General features: G+C 40.6%; 1 protein-coding gene across 2 annotated transcripts in view; it reads left to right on the top strand.

Moving 5' to 3' along the window:
• Positions 1–2,438: 2,438 nt before the first annotated feature.
• ELP2 (elongator acetyltransferase complex subunit 2) overlaps positions 2,439–22,993 on the top strand; it is a 43,669-nt gene continuing 23,114 nt past the window's right edge. For both annotated transcript variants that reach the window (XM_071555002.1, XM_071555003.1), the window contains exons 1-9: positions 2,439–2,606; positions 2,686–2,764; positions 4,400–4,485; positions 6,864–7,014; positions 8,839–8,916; positions 13,502–13,566; positions 19,521–19,587; positions 20,903–21,037; positions 21,698–21,793. In XM_071555002.1, coding sequence (XP_071411103.1) covers positions 2,475–2,606; positions 2,686–2,764; positions 4,400–4,485; positions 6,864–7,014; positions 8,839–8,916; positions 13,502–13,566; positions 19,521–19,587; positions 20,903–21,037; positions 21,698–21,793 — 889 coding nt within the window. In that variant the 5' untranslated portion in view covers positions 2,439–2,474. The remainder of the gene's footprint in view (positions 2,607–2,685; positions 2,765–4,399; positions 4,486–6,863; positions 7,015–8,838; positions 8,917–13,501; positions 13,567–19,520; positions 19,588–20,902; positions 21,038–21,697; positions 21,794–22,993) is intronic.

The raw sequence follows: 22,993 nt of genomic DNA on the forward strand, positions 1-22,993 counted from the left end.
AGCTTCCTGTGCTTTTTGGCCATGCTGCCATGGTGCTTTTACAGCACTCCTCATGATACTTTCAAGTCCATAATCTGTGTTGATTTATCCCAGTTCTCCCAGTGCTGGGATGTATCGAGGTGACACAGGGGTGATAGTGACAGACCTTTATTTGGAGTCAGGAGGCAATTGCTGGCAATACTTGGGACTGGCAGCCCTCCACAATGTGCCCTCTCAAATTGCCTGGGAAAGCATCATCCCTGAGGTGATGGTCTAAGGACGAGAGGACCTGTGGCATAAAATGCTGCACCATGGAGGCACAGCACCCTTGCACCCTCAGGCATGAGGTGCACCTCCAAATCTCTCCAACAGGAAAGCAGCAGCAGGTTATCTATCAGCTGAGCTAAGTTTTTGAGTCACAGAGGAATACTTCATCCAATCCATATTGGAAAAGGCTACACTTATGCCCACAATCACAGTCAGAGCCAGCTTTGTTCCCACAGCAACAGATGCAACTCCTATAACATGACCCAGCTTTTTGGCAGTGCCTGACCTCCTTCTGCCAGAGCCCTGACTCCAACCCTGGCATGCTGAGAAGGGGGTTGCTGTGCAACCTGACTGCTGCACAGCCATCCTTGGCAGCTTGGAACAGCACTCCTCAGTTAAAACATGCTTTGATGACTTGGATCTATGCATTTTTCTGCAAGGACTCATTTGTTCCCTTAGCAGCTAACATTTCTGGCTGTATCTTGTGTGTGATCAGGCACAGTTTCCTTCCTCTCATACCTACTGGAAAAAACTGTGCCTAGCTGCAACATTTTTGCGTCAGGTTACAGCGCTGCTGACAGCCGGTATTCAAGAACACACAGGCACTCGGAGATAAAGCCCTGGCAGCAGAGGTTAGGGGCAAGTCTTCCAGTGTTCCAGAGCACTTTTCCTGGATGCCTGCTTGCTTTCTGCTACTTTCTCTTCCTGCCCTCTGCCCCCTGCTCCGTTCCCGGCTCAGCACTGTAGAGCTGACTTCTTCCTCTAGCCCAGGCTTTCCAGCTTTTCAGTTCAGGATATCCCAGGTGCAATCTTGGGACAGGAAGCACATCTCTGTTTCTCTCCCTTTACCCGCTTTCATTGCAGAGGTCTCCATTTATGCTTCAGCCTGGCCTCTGCTCCAGGGCCTTCTGCATGTGTGGGTCAGCAGGTCTGGAGGCAGAGTGGAGGTCTTGAAGGTCCTGCCGGGACTCCTACACAGCCCGTGGAGCAGCAGGTTGCACCTGTGGCTACTGGGAACTGCAAAATCTGTGAAGTCAAATGGCTGATGCAGTTTGAGCACCTCCATATGGTGTAATACCCTGTATGACCCCATGTCTCTAGGCCAGTGAACATGCAAGTAAAACCAGAATACTACTGGAGTATTTATTTTTCTTGATTTGGTTTTAATCTCTTGCGCAGGAAGGACAACAAATATATCAATAAATGAAAAACATAAAAATGTAACAGATGGAATTCACTAATGTGCTCTGTTCTCATATTTTTTCCTTGAAAAACAGAGGTACTCAAACATATTCAGATCACCCCGTTGGTACCCTGGCCATTGCTCAGTTGCAAATTCTTCTGCTTCCTATGTAATTTTAGGGCATTGTACACAGTAATATTGAATACATGCCGAGCTCAGTGACTTAATTTAAGCCTGACTTCTTAACAGGAGGTGCTTCCCATGTACACAGAAACAGACCAGAAATGGGTAAGAGCAACATGATCTCGAATACTCAGCTCAGCTCTTTCCTGGCACATGTGGAAGCAGCTTGGCAAAGGGTCTGGAGGCCAAGTCCTGGTGAGGAGCAACTGCGGGAGCTGGGGGTGTTCAGCTTGGAGAAGGAGGCTCAGGGGAGACCTTATGGCTCTCTGGAACTCCCTGGAAGGAGGGTGTAGCTGGTGGGGTCTGGCTCTTCTCCCAGGCAACCCAGACAGATTGGAGGACAGTCTTAAGCTGCAGCAAGGGAGGTTCAGGTTGGACACCAGGAGGAATTCCTCCACAGAAAGGCTGATCAGACATTGCAATGGGCTGCCCAGAGAGGTGGTGGAGTCACAGTCCCTGGAGGTGTTTAAGACTGGACGTGGCACTCGGTGCCCTGGTCTGGTTCTCATGGTGGTGTTCGGTCACAGGTTGGTCTCGATGACGTCGGAGGTCTTTTCCAACTCAATCGATTCTCTGGTTCTGTAACTTGCACACACACACAAGCACACACACACAAGCACACACACACAAAACCCCAACCAAGCAGAAAAGTTTTAAACTTTTTAAACCTTTGGGCACCTGGCAAAAGGTGCCATAACCACGAAACCTCCGACGCCCTCGCCCCGCCCCCGCACTCCCCTCACGGTTCCCCGCGCCTCCCCGCCCCGCCCTCGGCCCCGGCCCCGCCCCGCCCTCGGCCCCGCCCCCGCGGGGGTCGTTGCCACGGGAGCCGCGCGGTGTCGCGCACGCGGCGGCGGCCAAGATGGCGGCGCCCGTGTCGCTCTGTCACGTCGCCTGTTGCGCCAACCGGACGGGCGGCGGGGCCGTGTCCTGGGGCCGCAGCGGCCTCCTCGCCTTCGGCAGCTGCCACGACGTCGTCCTCTACGACCCGGCGGTGAGTTGATGCGTTGTGGGGCGGGGGGGCATGGGGCCGCGGCCGGTTCCTGACGCTCGGTGCTCTCTCTGCCCTTCAGGCGAGGCGGGCGGCCGCCGCGCTCCGCGGCCACGCCGGCAGGGTGAACTGCGTGCGCTGGGTCCGCCGGCGGAACCGCGGTGAGTAGCGCGGCCTTACGCCCCCGTGCCCTCCGTCGGGTGTGTGGGGCCGCGGCAGGGCCGGGCCGGGCCCGGGGCAGGTGTGGGAGGGTCGGAAACAGGGGAACTGCGATGAAAACTGGAGGAAATGGGGAGTTGCAGCGCATCCTCTCGCCTTCAGCCTGGCTTTACACGAGGTATTTTAACAGAATCACGGAATCAATTAGTTTGGGAGAGACCTCTGAGATCATCGAGCCCAACCTATGGCCGGACACCACCGTGTCAGCCAGACCATGGCACTGAGTGCCTTGTCCAGTCTTTACTTAAACACCTCCAGGGACGGCGACTCCACCACCTCCCTAGGCAGTCCATTTCAATATCTAGTCACCGTTTCTATGAAGAAATTTTTCCCAATGTCCAACCTAAACTTCCCTTGATGCAGCTTAAGACTGTATCATCCCGTCAGTGGTTGCCCAGGAGAAGAGACCGAGCCTCCCTTCTACAACCTTTTGTGTGGTTGCAGAGAGCGATAAAGGTCCCCTGTAAGCCTTCTCTTCTCCAGGTTGAAACACTCCAGCTGCTCCTCATAAGATTGTGCTCCAGACCTTTCACCAGCTCTGTTGCCCTTCTCTGGATTTGCTCCAGCACCTCAATGCCCTTCCTGAGCTGAGGGGCCTGGAACAGTACTCGAGTTGTGGCCTCATTTTGGCATCATTCCTCACAGGAATGTCCCCCGACAAACCCAGGTTTGCTTCTCGGTGAGCGTGGGGATCCGGTCGGGCTCTGCTCCTGGCCCCGCAGCCAAGGGCGCCCCGGGAGGATGTTTGCCTGGGGCTGCAGCGGTCCCGGCAGAGTGGGGGCTGTGCTGCTTGTGCTGCCACCGGGCGTTTTAGTAAGTGTCTGGAGTTTTGCCTATTTGGACTTTGATTCTCAGTGCCTTTGCAGCAATCTCTGACTATAAAGCTCTAAGTTCACTAGAGTTCACAGCCCCCCAGAATGTCATCTTTAGATAGGCAGAAATGTTCGAGACTCTTAAGAGGCTTTTGCTTGATAGTAATTTCAGGATTTAGTGTTAGACTTTTCAAAGGCACATATTCTTGCCCTTAAGCATTTATGGAAACTCGCTGACAAAGAGAAATGGGGCAGTTTATTAGACTGGGAATGTCATGTGCAGGTTGCTTTTTTGGTGAAGATGTACTGAGATGAAAACATTAGTGTTTAATGGTGATAAAAAATGCCATCCTTCAGCTGATTGCAGTAAAACACATTCTTCTTAAAACTGATTAAAAGAAATTATTTTCAGGGAACTTGGGAGTTAAATTTTCACATGGACCTTGAATTCTGTTTGGTTAGTTTTCTCTTGCTGTATTTTCCTATCCTTCAAAAAGACCAAGCAAAAGCCCACTGTTGGATTTGAAAGTCTTTTGGAAAGATATTTATCACATTCATCTAGAACTTCAAATAGTCCTGTGACTTTTCTCTTTATGCTGTTTTAGGGAATATCTTTGCTCTTAAGCTGTCCTGCACAGTGCAACTCCTATTGGCCATCATACTTTAAGTGATATTTTGCAGCTAGTAACCAATGTAATGCTTGTGTTTGTTGTCTGCTGTTACAAAGTTAAGGGTTCACAAAACTTACCCAAATGTATTTTTTAGTTTCTGAAACAGAGTTAATTTCTGGTGGATCTGATAAACAACTTATTCTTTGGGAATGGAATGGTACAGGAACGTGGAATAATCAGGTAAGCTTGAATAACCTCTTTTCAAAGCTTCCTCTGCACTAGTTTCTCACCTGTCACAAGTTACCTGTGTTGTCTGTATTTCTGGTTCCTACCTCCTTGTTTTATTTTGCTATTGAACCCCATGTGTATATCTTTGTAATTGCTGCTGTTCTGTTGCGTTTTACTATAAATGCTGTTTCCTCTTTTCTGTAGTTTCTCTTTTTCAAATCAGCATTCGTAAAGAAATTAACTAACCAGTCAGTCACAGGTAGATTTGTTTAGCATATCTGAAAGATTCTGTTTGTTCTTGGTGCATCACCTTTCTGATCTCATGTGGCACTTTTCTTTAAACCACCTTGAAATCTTCAAATCATGAGGTCCATTCTGAGTTGACATTTTCTGTACCCTTCTCCCTTATTTTCTTATATCCATTTCTAGTGATTTTGGGTCAATCTAGGCAACAGTCTAGTGTTTGTTTATAGGTAGTCTTAGCAGGATAGTGTACAAGTTGGGGTAGTGTTATAGGTTTAGCCAGGTGGGCCTAAACTTAGGTTTTAAAGTTCAGCTAGGCCTAGGATTGTTAGCTGATTTAAGCTGGGCTGAGCTAGCCAACAGCTGACTTCTTCCAGCCAATAATATTGTATTCCATACCATACTACATCATCTCAAAGGGTGTAAAATCCAGTGTGTGGGAGTGGCTTAGTCAGTTCTGCCATGGCCGAGGTACAAGCCGGACGTGACCCAGCTTTTGTCTTGAAGCAGGCCTTGCTCTGCCCCTGCTGCCTCTGCTTGCATTTTGTTTGCATTCACGGAAGTAGAAACATTTTTGTTGTTACTTTTTCTGTTTCTTGCTGAGAGTCTCTCAGAGTACTTACAGATCTAGTGTAATAGACTTTGCTTTGTATTAATTGGGGAGTGAGAAGTTATGCCTTGTTATATATATGTAACTTGTGTAAGTGTGTGTTATATTGTAGTATCCTCTTAATTTTCTCTTCTCTGTATAAATACATGTAGTTAGTTCCAGCATAAACCTGGTTTTAAGAGTTTTTCTTTTCTCTCTTTCTTCTTTTTCCCTTGGCTGGTTGGGGGGAGGAGGAACCCTTTCACTCTGTCCTGGACAGTTGGCGTTTTGCCAGCTCAACCCAGGATGGGTAGGTGTTTAACAAAAATAAAATTAAAAAGTCTGTGAAACAATTGAATTTTGTCAGAGAAATGAGAAAAGAAAGGAAATATGCTAATTTATTATTTGTACTGTAAAATATAGGGCATTGTGTAATACAGCCTTCAGAACGACCTGAAATTTAGGTGAAGAAATCCCTTCTAATTTATTATGTAACATTTAAAAGTTTGTTTATTAGGTACTGGTTTGTGACTGGTTGTGTAGGTAACTTGTTTCACTGGTTATCTCAAACCAGATTAGACCTGGCATTTTGAAATGCATGAGGATGCACAATAGGGGGAAATGCACCTGGTTTGATGGAAGAATGTTCTTAGAAATAAGTTATTTCTGATCCTGATAAATTTAACTGTTTATGCATTTATTGAAGATAACTTACAGGCTTCTGTATTAACTTTTTCTGCTGATGTGGTGCACAGCCTTATGGCAATCATTGAAAAAGAATATTGCTAAACGTACTCATTTTAATGACAATCCTAGACTAGTGTAAGCTCTTAAAAAAAACCAGAATTCTGTATTGGACCAATCAAAAATTCTTGCTGGGGCGTACCAGGCTGTATTTTGGAAAAAGATGTCAGGTATGTTTATGATAAAATTTGTATAAATGTTGGGTGATTTCTGGTTGCAGAATTAAAAGCTGTTCATTTCTGTCTTTGTGTTTATGAGGAACAGATTGCAAATCAGATCACCTGTATTCATTCATTAAAAGAGTAGGTGCTTAAGTCCAGATTTAGAGGTTTTGTTATTCATGTTGTGATTTTGGAGGAATAAAAAGCTGGTTTGATTTGTGTGAACACACTAAACCTGCTGCTAGAGCTGCTGTATTGCTGTGTACTCCATTGTGCTCTCTGCTCTGTCTCCTTCACTAAGGTTCTGCAAACTTTTATTAGATGTTCCTTGGGGTGAGGGACAAGAGAAGTAGAAAAAGGAAGGAAAGCTGCTCTTAATTTCTATACCGTTTCCAACTTTCCTTAAGTAATGCTGATGTTTGTGTAGTGTACACAGAAACATTTAATTCAGTTTGGCTTTGAGCAAAATCTTATTAAATTAATGTTGATTACATGCTGTATTCCTCCTCTGGGTTTCTTGGAATATGCTATAGCCATTGCAGGTATACAACTGATTTTTTATATTAAATTACTTTATTTCCTAAAATGACTTTAAAAATTCCCTCTGATAAGTTACTGGAATTTAAAACTTGGTAAAATTTTCTCATGTTCAGCCTGTGAAAAGCACTCCTCTGAAGGGCCACACGGAAGCTGTTTGTGCTGTGGATGTTCTCTGCCAGTCAGATGAACCTGTGTTAAACCTGCTAATTGCTTCTGCAGCTTCTGACTCTACCGTGAGGATCTGGTCTTGGCATGGATCAGAAGGTAACATTGTTGTCCTAGTTGAGCAGGAGGGACCAGTTGGCGCTGTGTGGGGGTGATCAAAGCTGTGTATTCTACCCCCTCTCTTCATGCCCCAAGGTCAATGGGCCATTAGCAGCAGCTGCCCAGGGAGTCATTATCACCTTCACACCCAGCCTGAGGGGGGCAGAGCTGCTAGTGGGCCATCAACAGTTCAATACCCCCTGGCTCCCAGAGTTAATCACCCATTGTGTGAGTCCCCGCCCAGGGGGAGGGACTGGGTGCTCCCTGAGGGTACATAAGGGGTGGGTAAGAAGACCTCGGGAACGTCTCATCGGATCCAGAGGAGCAGCAGGACCTCAACAGGAGGAGATCACCGCTCTTGCCCAGACCACAGCCCTTGCTTGCACCAACAGGTTTTTCATTTCCTTTTGCTCTGGACTTGGGGGAGCCACAGGGGTCTCAGCACAAGGGCTAACAAATCCCCCTGGGTTTGTGCCCCAGGACACTGGGTTATACTGCTGGGGTTTTGTGAGTTGAAAGCAATTTCCCTTGTGTGTCAGTGTTGTTATTGTAATATTATTATTAAATTTTAGGTCTGACTTATAATCTCTCTCGTGGTGAGTTCATTTTCCCTGCTGGTTCGCCTTTAAACCAGCACAATTTTTTAACATTAGGGACAACATACTGGCTAAATAAAAGTGATGAATGTTTATCCACTGAAGTAATTGACTATGTACGAATGTATTTTAATGCAACTACGTTGATTTCTCTTAAAACTTTGGTACATCAAAACACTGTATTGCTCTTTGGAAGCCTTGGGTCAGATTTGTTCTGCAGAATGATTTACCTTTATTTTTCATCAGTGATGTGTATGTCTGATAATATGAACTGTCATTTCACACTGTTTTGTGGGGGCAGACGAGCTGTATGTGTGTGTGAAGTGAAATTACTTGGTAAAATGATTAATGCTGGCATTAGAAAGGTGAGGTTAAACTAGTAATTTGTTTGTTACTATTGGTATGAGTCCAGTGAAGTTTGGGATAACAGGATCATGACCATTTGAGCTAAGCACTTGCATGAACTCATGGGAAAACAGCTTTTTGAAATACGTAAGAAATAATTAGGGTAGATGATGTAGATTTAAAGTGTTATTTGCTATTTGAGTTATAGTGACTGCATCTCTTAAACTACTTTCTTCCTTATCTGGTGTATTTGAAGATTTCACATTGCCTTGCCTACAAGAGGGAGATAGGTGGGAGGTGCCAATCTTCAGTCCCATGTGCTGGAAGACATTTCTCGTGTTCCCAAAGAACACTGTGAACTCCTGTCCTTTCCATTTTGTCTTGCTCTTTGGGGTTTCAGTGATGGATGTGCCAATTCTTCATCTGTAGAGAGGTTTTTCTTCAATCCCAGTGTTTATTTTGATTTGGACAGCTTACCAGTTTAACCATTTCTAGAATCTCAGGGGTGTTTGCAGGGATTTTTTCATCTCTGTAGCTGCTCTAATAGCAAATGGATTCAGTTGTAGCTTCCTGGGTAGTGAATGCTGTTGCCACAGGATATATTTTGCAATATTTATTGCCTCTGATGTGTTACCACAGTGAAGCTCTGCAGATTTAATACTCAGTGGAGAATAGTGATTTCTCATCTAACTCAACTAACTCTAGATGTATTTCTGTGGCCCCACAGAGGCTAATGTTATTATTTAGGCTTCTGAAAAAACGTGCATTTTTAGCACCTTAAAAGAAAAATGGACGGGAAATTTTAACAGTACAGTAGAAAATGACAGTGCAACTGTAATACTTAGAGTGAATAAGATCAACACTGTCTGTTCCTGTTTTCCAGCTAAATGCATTGAAATTCTGCAGTTTGGAAATGGATTTGTTATGGATGTCTGCTTATCGTTCTTGCCTGGCAGCAATGGTAAGTACAGCTGCACACTTGAATATCAATGCAGGAAACATAAAATATAAGAAATCCCCCAAATAGATTTTCCTTTGACTAACGCCAGACTCCTATGCCAGAGTTTTTGTTTTCTGTGGAATAACCTAAGCTGATGTTTGTATTTAAAGATTTTCGATGAACTCTTCTTAGTAATTAGAAAAACAATGATTACAGTGTCTTCAAAATGATGCTCAAATGGAGTTTTTAGTTGAACTCTTGAGATGGAGAGCTTTAAAAGGGGGTAGCAGTGCTGTATGGGGGTGGGATCAGATGATTGTAGAATCACAGTTGAAAGGGACTCATCAGGATCATTGAGTCCAGCTCCTAACCCTGCACAGGACACCCCAAGAGTCACACCATGTACCTGAGAGCATTGTCCAAATGCTCCTTAAACTCTGTCAAGCTTGGTGCTGTGACTGCTTCCCTGGGGAGCCTGTTCCAGTGCCCAACCACCCTCTGGGTGAAACACCTTTTGCTACTATCTAACCTAAGCCTTCCCTCGCTCAGCTTCATGCCGTTTCCTTGAGTCCTGTCACTGTTCATGAGAGCAAAGAGATGGGTATTTGCTCCTCCTCCTCCCCTCACAAGGAAGTTGTAACTGAAGTGAGGTCTCCCCTCAGTCTCCTCTTCTCCAGGCTGAACAGACCAAGTGCCCTCAGCCACCCCTTATACAACTTCCCCTCCAGACTCTTCACCACCCTTGTGGGCCTCCTTTGGACACTTCCTAATACCTTTGCATTTTCCTTATATTGTCGTGCCCAAAACTGCACAGAGGTGAGGCCACACCAGTAGTTTCACCTGTCCTCGTGGTGCTGCTGTGTATGTTTGTTCTTGTTGTTTGAACTGAAGGGCAAGATCAGGAGAAGAACTTGCAAGCCTGCATCAAAAATTGCAGATTAACAAGCAGTGTTTATCACCTGTTTAGTCTTAAATATGAAAAACCTAATATGCTGAACTAGTTTAACCTGACTGTTCAGGATGGTTTATATAGTTTTCTGTTAACATAAATGCTCAGGTTTTCATAGAATCATAGAATCGATTGGGTTGGAAAAGACCTCTGAGATCATCAAGTCCAACCCTTGGTCCAACTCCAGTCCATTTACCAGATCATGGCACTCAGTGCCACAGCCAATCTCAGTTTAAAAACCTCCAGGAATGGTGAATCCACCCCCTCTCTGGGCAGCCCATTCCAATGCCTGATTACTTTCTCTGGAAAGAATTTTTTTCTGCCATCCAACTTAAATTTCCCCTGGCAGAGCTTAAGCCCGTGCCCCCTCGTCCTATTGCTGAGTGCCTGGGAGAAGAGACCAACCCCCACCTGGCCAGAACTTCCCTTCAGGTAGTTCTAGACAGTGATGAGGTCACCTCTGAGCCTGCAGCAAGCACATATTTTTATTACAAATATGTGGAAGCTTTTTTCTTTTTAAGCTGCATGTATCCTCAAGCCAGATGTAGGTGTTGAGTTTGTGTTGAGTTTGTGTTCTAGTATCGTTAGAGTCTTTCACCTGCATGGAGGTGTGCAGGGCTCCCAAGAGAAAAAGTACTAAACTTTCTTAACTGTATCTAAATTTTTTGCCTCCGCTGAATGCATTCCATGCTGGTATGTTGTTTTGATTGTGTGCCTCCAGAGCAGTTATTCACAAGCTTAATTTATTCTTTGGCTTGTAATAATTCTGCGAGGTATGTGAACTCTATCAAAATGTGTTGTCCCAATTGAAAATGCCAGTGTCTGTTTTCAGAGTGTGTCTGATAAGAAAAGCATTGTCTGCACCAGTAAAGAACTTTTAAACCTCTCTCTTTTGCCTGTGATTACACTGGCAGGTGATTGTTGAGATGAAGTTAAAAGGCTTGAGGGTCAATTAAAATCGTTACCTTCAATATGAATTCTTGTTAGAAGTGAAGTGTCTGTGGTGCCAGCTTAATGAGCACGTCATTCATATTGCAAAGCAATAGATTGTTTCATCATTTATGATACTGTACAAGTAAGAAATTCTGACTGTAGCTCTCTCTAGATTAGCTGACCCGTTTAATGTTGAAAATGTGTTTTATAAAAAAGACGTGACCATTCAGTTTGGAAACACCTTAAATTAAGATTTATGATGTTAGTTCTTAAAACTAAATGCTTCAGAAACAAAATTTGCATTAAATACTTGCAGCTTCTTTAAATGGAGAAATCGTAAGCATTTTCTTTTGCTGTGTGAAGCTCCCAGAGTTTCCAAAACCCAGTTTTGCTGAACGTTTTGTTAAGAACTTGACAGTCCTTTACTATGGACTCTTGTCACAGGTTTGGCCTGGCTGCTGCCAACCCTGGACTGGCCCCCCTTTCCCCTCCCAGAACTTCCCAGCAAAGGAAAGGGAAAAAAAAAGACAGAAAAGACACACACTCTAAAGAAACTGAACTGAATAAAAAGAATAAATTATATTTACTAACATTTACAAACCACACTGTATACACAATACATAGGATCCCACCCCCCAGGGGAGAGGGGAAGGGAGAAAAGGGGATTGATTAGCCGGAAAATAGGGAAGACACCAACCCAACCTAAAGAAACCGAATGAATCAAAACAAACACAATTAAAAACCTCAAGGAAGGGGAACAAGAATGAAACAATCTCACCCAGGACAGGAGAACCACCAGGGACCGGAGGGACCAGACTCCTCAGCCAAGGAAGGGAAGCCACAACAAAACCACCCCCCCACCCCCCTGCTACGTGGAAGACACGTGTGGAATACTTGTAACTTCCTTAGATACAATGGTTACTGAGGAAGCCATGGGGCAAACCATTACAACTCTTCTCATGCCCATTCAGATTAGTTATTCCAAGAAACACAGTGCTCCTCACCTGAGAAAGAGTACTTAATTTTCTGAAGGTCTGAAATTATTTTCAAATGAGAAATTATTTCCACAGATTTTGTACAAAATGGAAAACAAAATCCTATGCTTTTGTGTTTTTAATGCCAATAAACTCTGCTGCTAAAATTGTCACAAAATAGTTTAGATTCGGAACCATAATATGTATTATTAGAAACGTTTCTTGTAGAAATCTGAAGAGAGACTTTCAATATTTTAATAATCTGTGTTTTCTTCCTAAACCAGACGTAGTTATCCATATAACAGAACTGGTTTTAGTCAGAGAAGTATGTTAATTCTGAAATCTAAAGAAAATAGCTTAAATATATTAAAAATATCTCTGCTGATCATTTTGTGAGAAACATTAATCTGTAATGGCAATTTGGAATTTTAATGAGCTTCAGGGAAAAATGATCTATGGAAACTTCAGGGACTGCTCTGGAATCTTTATGAAGGCTGTGCTCTCAGCTGTATTAATATTTAAAAAATATTTTCTCCTCAGGACAATCTTCATTTCTGAAGTCAGGAATTAAGTACAAAATTAATTATCTGAAAATTGTAAACTATGCTCCTAAATGAGAAGCATTTACAGTTAAGCTTTAATTTCACTAAGCAAAGAAATGTAAAGCTTGCATTAAAATTTGATTCATACATATAGTGCTTTAGCTTTCAGAACACATCGATGTTCATGGTGCCTAGTATTTTAATTGATTGTCCTCATTTAAAAATTGAGCCATTTTTGTAAAGAAGTCAAATGGGGAAAGCTGATAGACTTCTCATAAAAATCTGATCAGTCATTTGCATTTAGAATACAGCTTAAGTATTTTACTGGCAGCCTCTTAGTTATGGAGTTTCTGGTACATTTGTTTCTGAGTCTTGAAGAAGAGGTTTGTGCTGTTTTGGTTGGTTGTCTGCAGAAACTCCACTTCTGAAATGCTGGGAATAGGATTTACTGTATTACAAATCTTGATCAGCTCTCTTGTCATGTGCTGTGTTTCTTCCTGCTACCTGGGTAAGTGTCACGACGTAGCTTGGCCTCTGACATTAAATAATTGTCTCCTCAGAACTGAGTCGCAACAGGTGGAAAAAAAAGAGCAAATGAACTTGAAAAAGCTTTGCTGTTACAACTTGGACTTTGTAGGACAGCTGGTGAAAGTAAACTACTACTTAAGACTTGAGTAGGTGTATAATAATGTTCATTGCTTTCATATTTTTGGGTACGGATAGTGGTGATCTGTCTTCCTTTTTTGGTCCATCTTTTTATTTGCTATACAATAATTGTACTAACTCCATCTAAACAACATCAGTTGATTTAGGAACTTGAACTGTATTAGTTCTGTGTCATTTTGTTTTGCTCCTTGCTTCTTTATTTAGAGCAAGTGCCTGTTGATATCAATAAAATACAGTTAATTAAAAAGCCTGAACTTCGTACAGATATGTGAACATGAGGCAGACTACTCTTTTTAGTGTCTTAAATATTTGAATATATTATTTCCATGACAAAATAACTTGCAAGTTTAGTGTTCTTGAGACACAAGTCTATTTCAAATAGTATTAGGCATGCAGTATAGAAAACATTAAAAAGTGGTATCACACTTGCTTGTGTGTTGGTATTAATGTATTTCTTAATACTCTATTAATAGATTTTTATAATTTTTCATATCCTAGAATATTAGATTTTGTAAAAAATGAAAACTGTCTTTTTCTTCCAGTACCAGTACTGGCTTGTGGTGGTGACGACTGCAAGATAAGTTTGTTTATACAGCAGAATGGTCAGGTAATTGCAGTTTTTGTCTTTTGCTCATAACATTACTCAGTTCTTCTTGTCTTTTCATACGTGCTGTGGATTGCTTAAAGTTATTCAGTAAGTGCTATCTGTCTCTAGTAGTCCTCACATACAACGTTTTCAAATAGTTCATCCATTTTTTTAGGGAAGGGTAAAATGGACACACAGAATGTTGAAGTTGGATTCAGTGTATGAAAGTGTTAGTTTTTCTAGATTTTTGTTTCTCCTCCCCTCCCCATGTGATGATAGCCAGTGTTTCTATTCTCACTGATACAAAATAGCTGCAACTGTCCTTCTTTATTAAGTATCCATTCACTAGTGGCTCATATGGAAATCATGTTATTTTCAGTCTATAAATTCTTAACAATAAAACTGTTATGATTTATATCTGAGGAATTTTATGTTTGTCACTAAGTATGCCCTTGGTGCTTGAATGCTTTTGAACGTCGAAAAGCATATTTTTGGGAGTATTAGATCTTCTAAAAGCCCACACATTTTTCATGGATTATTTGGAAGCTTGCAATTTTTAGTTTTTCATACAAATAAATGTTCCTTTGGAGTTGTAGAAAAACATTATGTCCTCTCTTGCATCTGTTCAGTGTTGAATGACTGTTTTCCAAAACAGAAGTCAATGTCACTTTTTTCTTTCTCTGTCTCTTTGAAAACCCCCTCAAACCACAAACACAGCCCCAATGCACTAGTGAAGCTGAGAAACTCCCAGTGAAACTGGCATGTGTAGTCTTCTGGATTTGTTCAGACACAGTCCCCTTAGAGACTGAAGAATAGATACCTCTTTTTTCTTTTTTTTTTTTTGAGAAAGATTAAAGCTACTCTAGATACTTTTGCCCGTTTGTGTTGCCATATACAATAATAAGATTTTTTTGGTTGCTGTTGTCAATAAAATAAGTACTTAATTATTTATCTGCTATGTTCAGTGATTTCTTGACCACTAAGTGGAAAAGAAGGATGCTTTGTTAGATTTTTAGATTTCTTTTTTTCCTATGTAGCTCATGAGTCAAGTCAGGTGAATGAATTCTCTAGGAAGTAGCAATGGCAGAATACCACTTATGATTCTCAGTGTGCTAAAGAAAGACTTTTATCTCAGTTGATTTTTCTCATTTAGAGTCTGAAACTTGTTTTCTTGTATGATTCAGATTAAGAAATTATATACAGTTTGACTGCCAAAAATTTTTAGAGATACGTAACTTATTTTGCCAATTGTTGACCAAACTCTTGGGTAAAGCAATAGTCTTAGCCATTCTTAAATGCAGTCAGTGTGTGGAGGATAAAGGAAGGTATCTTGAATAAACAAGTTCCATCTTCAGCTTCCTAAGCAAGTTTTTAGTGCTTTGTTTTTTTGAAAGTAGAAAAGTTTGTTTATACAAGGGATGAGTGAGCAATTTTCTCTTATTTTACATTTGTTATTTTTCACACCTTCAATTTTAGAAAATATTTTCACCAGCTGTTCTGGCAGAGTTGGTGTTGAGAGTACCTCTTAAATGAGGTGAGACTTTTTTTGATGTCTGTCTTAACTTTCCAGAACATCTCCTTTAGCTACGTAGGCTGTGCAGGCCTCAAAGAGAAGAGCCCAAATTTGATTCCTTGTGGAGTAAGTGCCTGTGTAATGCATTACAACTATTAACAGAATTAAAACATCCTTGTGACCCTTCTGACTTAACATTCCTTTCTAGCTGCTAAAGGGAGGTTCTCCTCTTTTGTAAGGTTCCCTTCAGTCTGCTGACACCTTTTTTATGCCTTCTGTAGTACTCTTTGAGGTATTTGAAGGAAGTGTTGCTGTTGTCCTGCCATTTTTTACTAGAACGTAGCATAGTGGAGTGAGTTACAACTCCTGAGTTATTCCCTCAGTGGTGAGGGCTTGTGGCTCGATCCTGTTAATTGTGGCTCTGGTAAACCACTTCCTTCAGTTAACACTCTAAAGATTGTATGAATCCAAAGGTAGAATGTATGTTCATGATGGGGCCATTCTAATGAAGCTTAAAGGGCACTGTTAGACTCTGAGGGGAGGATGAGGCATCTCAGTTAGCTAATTCAGGCTACCTTTTGGTTAACTCACTAATTTTACAATTAAAACATATTTATTAATTAAAAACTGCTTGGTTTTTGAAATTGAATGGACAAGCTCTGAATCTTTTGAGATTTCCTACCCATAGATCCCTTACAGTGTTAAGTAGTAGAGAGAAAATTAATTTTCTGCTTTTCAGACTTGTTGAAAGAGGATATTGATTTATAAAAGTATCCAGGGAAAAATCTTTTAGAAACCATTATATATTTTCCTGCTTAAGATATAACATCTGTGGGTATGGCTTATGGAGGGGAAATACGTAAAAAAGGGGATCAAAATAGAGCTTTAAAGTAAAACATTTCTGTGTTGAGCTTGATTTTTCCAAGAAGATGGTGCAGTGCATGTTTGACTACGTTTTCACCCAGATAATTTGGCCTAGTGGAAAAGTGGAGTAAGAGACTCAAAGATAATTCAGGCTCTTTATAATCTAATGAGAAAAACAAATGCAAGAGGGATATCATGTCTAGTGTCTGCTGCAGAAAAATATGAGAAGACTTGGACCTCTGTTGCCAAGTTTGCCAAAGAATGCTGCTAACCTGATTCTGAAGAAGAGGAACCAAAAGTGTGAGCAGATTCAGTTCAGAGTGTGCTAGGCATGTCCACAGACAGACTGGCTTCATTAGTTTTGCTACCTACAGAACAGCTTTCTTCTTTGCCTAAAGAGACCAGATTGTTGCTTAGCAGCAATGTTCAGAGATTAGTTAAGAGGCATGGGAAAACCTGTGAGGTAGGTGAGTCAGATCATGAGGTTTTGTTAGATTTAACTGTTGGTACTGTAACTTCTTCTGTATCCAGTGAAGATGGAGTGGAAGGCTGAAATAGAGGACAAATGTGAGACTATGGAAAGAAAATCTGTAAAAAAGAGCTACAGCTCAAAATACTGGTAAATATAACTTAGACAATAATAAAAATTTTGACTGAGTAAGTTAAAAATAATGACTATGTGCATCTGCAAGAAGCTTTATATTGCTTCAATTTTAGAACAGAATGCATCTGAACAAACTGAATATGTGATACCAAGACACAGACGTCAAAGAAAAGGGCAAAAACAATACAAGAAACCGTAGCAGAAGGCATAACAGCAACACTGCTCCTTGCTCAGATTCAGTGGTCAATTTTTATTTTTATGGGAAACAATATCATCAAAACTTCGGGTGAATCATAGAATATCTGAAGTGGAACGGGAACCCTAAGGATCATCTAGTCCTACTCCTTGCTCCTCAAAGTACTACCTAAGACTAAACCCTATGACTGGGAGTATCGTGTTCATACTTCATGGCATGTTCCTTCTGTACATGGCAATAGATCTTGTGTTCACCCTCTGTTTTCCAGCCACTATACTGACACTTCAGACAGGGGCAAAGTTCAGGATGAGGTGCCAGAGAGGGGAAAGGCAGCACCATGAGTTTTTCATTAAAAGGAGTGAATGTATTTACCGAGGTGTGGGAGTCTCCCTCCTCAGCAATGAGGCCTCATACAGCATCTGGTGCTGGTATTACTGCTGAGGAGTGAATATGAGGTAATTCGGTTCAGAAACCTCTACCTTAAATCAGTTGAAATGCCACCAAGTTCAATGGGAATATGCAGTGTAAGCATGCAAAAATAAAAATAGGCTTCTAGCTGACTCTTTAAGAGTGCTTGTTCTATAGCACAAAGAAACTGCATGCTTGACTTAAAGCTAAGTAGTGCTTAAAAGCCCATTTGGGAAATGACTTAGAAACCTGGGGTGGTATTAATAATCTCAAAGTAATTAGTTTTACTCTTTAAAGAAAGAACAAATGGCTGCTTTTCATAATAGTTCTTTTTGATGTGAGACGATGAGAGTGATTAAAAATAACCACACCACAGCACACCTTGAAATTAAAAAAAACCAAAATGATTAGATGTGCGTTTAGATTAATATTAAAGTCAAGTTTCAGGAGATAGGCACACTGTTTAACATAAAAGGAACCATAAAAAAGAAGCATTTTAGCAACAGTTCAGCCTGAACCAATCTTCCAGTTGGAAAAACTTACCAACTAACATTGGTGAATATAAAATACAGAACCTTATGTAAAAGATTGTATGAACTAATAAATAAATAAATATGTGCTTTGTCTATTGTCTGAAATTTGAATAGCTAAAAATTTTTTTAAGGTATTGTCAGAAACACGTCTTCAGAAAAATCTTAGGTTGCTGTTTGTTCTCGTTTCCTGGGATGTTTCTGCCTGCCTTTGTTTGCACATAACCTGTAGGGTGTTTAAACATAAACATCAGGCTGGAATGCCACATCTAGGAGTGCCAGAGAAGTGACTAGCTAAATAAGACCTATAGGTGGCTGTGAGAACACATTCTTAAGACCAAAACTCTCTGATTGGAAGTATCTGATCAGCTGTTCTGGCCCTGTATCTCATATATAGATTGTTCTCTAATTTTACAAGGGCATGTAGTGATGGGACAAGAAACAAGGGCTTTAAACTGAAAGAAAGTAGGTTTGGAGTAGATATTAGGGAGAAATTCTTTACTCTGAGGGTGATGAAGCAACCTGTCCCTAGAAGTGTTCAAGGACAGGCTGGATGGGGCTTTGAGCAGCCTTTTCTAATGGAAGTTGTCCCTGTGCATGGCAGAGATCTTAGAACTAGGTGATCTTTAATGTTCCTTCCAAAGTAAACCATTCTGTGAATCTCTGACTGCAAATGTAGAACAAGGAGAGGCAGAGTGACATTGTCTGATGGGAAGTAAGGTGATTTTGGAGAATATCAGAAATGTTGGGTGAAAGGCACAAATTTCTGAGTATGATTTTTTTTCATACTGCACATTTTTCCTTTGGGTGAGTTGCTGTTGCTCACCAACTCTGAAGCAGAAGAGAGAGATTCTGAGAAAGAGCAGCAACACAGTGAGAAAAGCTTTTGGTTTTGGTCCCAGGTAGGGGGAGAGAGCTCAGTTGCAGACTCGTGCTGATAGCAGAGGATATCATTTAATCTTAGTTCTTAGTAGATCTAGGTAAGGGACTTACCAGAATGCCAAAAATAATATGATAGTTTCATACTAAACTACACTAGTGTTTTAACTGTAGTGATTATTTCAGACATTTTAAGTCAACTTGGATAAAAAAATGTCTTGGAAGTAAGACTGGTTCTGGGCAAAGAAAATCAGAAATGGTTTAAATGCTAAGTAAGCAGTAAACACATATATAATATAACCATTTATTTTATTCAACCGTGAATGCAAATATACTACTAATGAAAGTTCTTAAAAAACCCAACTGTGTTTGCATTCCTGTGTTCCTGAGCCCATATTCATGCAGTTTTCTGTCAGTAGATGCAATTCTTGATTTATACTGTCCTTAAAAATTTAGTTAATAAACTTAAGAATATTTCTAGCCCCATATGTGATTCATATCAATCATATCGTATTACAAATTTATTCTTGAAATAGTTTTCAAAGCATTTACTCTTATTTTTGCTCTTGATTCTGCCTGTATTCATCCTCATCGTCTGCAGTTGCATCCACTTCTCACAAATAAGAGAAATTGTCAGATCATACCTGCATTATGTTATGCTTTGTGTATTACAGTAAGCCTGATGAAGTTAAAAATGTTTTATTTGTATTATTGAGAGACTCTGGCCTCTTGAGGGTGTGCACATTCATTCCTGCCCATGGGAAACACCATAACGTGACATGTGTTTATCTAATGGTGGCAAAACCAAAAAAGCTTATGAGAATCCATCTGTAAACAAAAATCCTTAGTAGCAGCTTAATTTTTTCCAGTTTCATGTAATATAAGCTGTAAATATAAAAGATTTTTAAAACCAAAGCTTCTGGCTGATATGTATGTGGTAATTAAGTACATTTCCATGATATAACAGGAATTCTTGTTCAGTTTCAGAAAACTTTAATACTTCCTGGCCATGAAGATTGGATAAGAGGAGTTGAGTGGGCAGTTTGTGGTCAGTATGAAAGATGAATGCCCTGATAATATGTTTTCACTTTCACCCTGTAGCTGCTTTGATACTAATTTCACTTGACTACATCTTTATTCTAAAGGCACCTTACATACTAAATGTATGTTGTTACTTTATTACCTATTGTACCTTGCTTTACACCTTGCAACCTACTGGGTATATATATATTGTCTGTTGTGTTCCTTTAAAGTGTATAGTTCCTTTTAACATGTGTGTTAGTGGGAAACAGCTCTATTTTTTGCTTTGTGTTACAGAGAAGGTTGTGTGCAGTTCGTTTTGTTCCTCTGTGTTACTGAGGGGGTTCAGATTTGTGTCTTAGGTTGTTGCGTTTCTAGTTAGTAGTTTTCTGTTGTTAGTTAAGTCTGTTGTGGAGGGTATGCTGCTTGAATTCTGTATTGAAACTTGAGTTTGCTGTGCTTGTCTGTAGAGCGTGTTTTGTGCTGGTTTCTTCTGGGGTTTTTGTCAACAATTAAATACAATTATGCAGCTAAATTATCACTGGCAACGCGAAACCCTCAATAACTGTCACACACTTGTATTAATAAAAGTTATTTGGGAGCTGCCATGGCAAAGGTTCTTTCTTGCTATTAAGTGTAGTCTCATAGCAGTGTCAAAAACCCTTCCAGTGTTCTGTCCAGCATTGTCTCTATAAGTGAGACATAGACAGGCTGATCTTGGTTGTGTAAGGTTTTGTATTAGGAGGATGCTTACAGCAAATAGCTTTATATTAATACAGGTGGGACAAGAAATCTTTGCATTTCTGCCCCTCCTCTGTGTCACGTGACAAGGGGGAAATAGTACTTTTCTCCTGCTTCCCCTCCTTTTTTTTAATTAAGAATAAGATTTCAAGAGGAGAACCTATTCAGACATTAACTAATCAAAATAGTTCTTGCAATGGCACAAGTAAAGTGGATGGAATTAGAGAATGCTACAACCCTGAAGAAAGAAAAGGAGGCAAGGAGTTCTGAGAAGTATTGAGACTGATAGAATTCCAAGAGTAAGAGCCATAATTAGTGAGGAAGTTGTGTACAAGTACAGTATTTATCATGTTTTCCCCACTTTGTAAGCAGGGACATATTCATAGTCAGTGTGTTATAAATTAGTAGAGAGTTTAAAATGGGCAGGTGAGTTGATGATGAAATAAAACAATGGATTTTATCATTACTATGTACAGTAGGAAAAATTTAAATAACGCAGTAGGCACATGTTTGGAAGGAGGGTATGTTAGTCATGGCAGTGGTTGCAATGAAAAAGCGGTGAAAATGTGGCTCTAATTTTTTATTTTTTTGAAAATAAATAGGGGAAGACCTTTTCTTAGCAAGCTGTGCTCAGGATTCTTTGATAAGAATTTGGAAAGTGTGTACAAAATCAAAGCAACTTTCAGAAACTGAAGATGATTCCATAAAATTGAAAGAGAATGTTTTTACTGCCAAAGGTAGGTGACAGCTGTAAAATTCTCTTCCTCAGTTTCTCACTTGTGTCTTTCTTCATGGTTTCAGGGGAGCTAACAAGGTGGTTACCGTCTAATTTGGTGTGTTTCTTGTATAAAGAGACTCTGAGGTGAATTTGACGGCATGGTTTTTAGAAAACTGTTAGAAAAAGTGGAGTTATTGTTTTAAAGCCATGACCGTGTAAAGTTAATATGTTACAAGTAATGCTGAAGCAGTGAGAGAGCTTAATATCAACATCCCAAGTGTGTATGATGTTATGTGTAAAAAGTGCTCATGCTACTTCCTGCAAGTCCTGGTCCATTGTCTGAAGTATCCTAGTGCTTGTATTTTCAGTCATTTGGCGATGCAAATACGCATAAGAGTATGGGTAGAGCCAATGTCAGAGCATTTATTTCAGAATTGCTGGAGAGTTCTCCAGAAATTCTGTGACAGCACTCTGAGGCAATACACTGACCTCTTAAGCATCGATCTGGTACTCAGGGCTTGTAGCAAAGTAGGTTTTCAAGGAGCTGTTCAATGTCAATAAGCTGTTGAGATGTTGTAGATGTTGAAAGCAGTAGATACATTCTCACTGAAGATATCAGAAATGACCTGCTCTTTTTTGGCTTTTACAAAGAAATGTGCTTTTCTCTGATTTGTGGTAGATACTGACACATCCTATGCGGTTACTTTGGAGTCTGTGTTGGCTGGTCATGAAAACTGGGTGTATGCAGTTCACTGGCAACCTTCATTTTCCAAAGGTAAAAAGATACCAAACGCTTACCAGCTACGTGTTGTATACATAGGGAATAGTGACATGTCTTTGTATTGTTTGCGTGTTCACTTGTGACTGTAAACTATGAAAGTCTTTAAATTCTGCAAATAAGGTTTTATGAGTAAAGGGATGTTGCCTTTTACTCATGTTTTTTAAAAGAATTAAATAAAATAACTGATCCATAATGACTTTATTGTAATTGATTTATTGGTTATGGTGTACAAATTAGTTTAATTAATCAGTATGAATTAATCGCTCTACTCATTTACCTTGATACATGTATTTTAAATGTTCTTCAGAAGGTACGCATGATTTCAAGAGTGCTCCTTTCTTTTTTATGGAGTAGAAAGGAGTACATAGCAACATTCAGAAGATTAATTTTCAGTCTCCCAAGCATTAAGTTAACATATCAGGATTTCCTGGACTATCATTTTTCTCCAGCATGTACCTTTGAAGCATTAATGCAGACTCGCATTGAAGAAGTGTTATTTAAAGTTGAATTTTTCGTTTTGCTCTAGTATGTATTTTTCTTTTGAAATCCTTAAATTCTGACAGCCTGGTTTGCAGTACTGATTTGCTGTTATGTGCCTACCTGGTGTATGATGGAAGGATAGTCTTGATTTGACACGTTCGCACAATCACAATGCCCTTGTGTATTTGTATTGACAAAGCTGCCTTTTTTCTGATATATTTTAGAGCTACTGATGGCAGGTGACTGCAGTGGTACAAACAACAGCTTTGCTGGTGTATATACAACTCCTGAACAGCAGAGTGGCTTTAGAATGTCAAAATACCTGTAGTGAAAGACACAGGAGTTGCTTTAAAAGTATTGACCTAGTTATCTGGTCCTTAAAGTTCTCTTTTTTTTTTTTGCTTCAATTTGACAACAGTAAAAGATTTTGCGTGTTAGAGAAAGGTTTGGGCACCATATAGGCCTGTCAGTCTTGCCCTGCAGTCTGAAAACTGTCCTGCTAGACCGTGAAGTTTTCCAGGTGTCTTACCTCATGCTTCTGCATATGTACAGCTGCTTGCATTCTGTGGCCTGCCCAAGCCTGGATTCCCCAAAACAGATTGTCACTAGAGGCAGACTGATCTGAGGGACATATTCACAATGCATAGGGTGCGAGATCTGGTGCTGGCACATGATCCTGAGATGCCCACCCGACATCTCTGTTATCAAGAAAAG

The sequence above is a fragment of the Pithys albifrons genome, chromosome 4 (genome assembly GCF_047495875.1).
Source record: "Pithys albifrons albifrons isolate INPA30051 chromosome 4, PitAlb_v1, whole genome shotgun sequence".
Taxonomy (NCBI): Eukaryota; Metazoa; Chordata; class Aves; order Passeriformes; family Thamnophilidae; genus Pithys; species Pithys albifrons.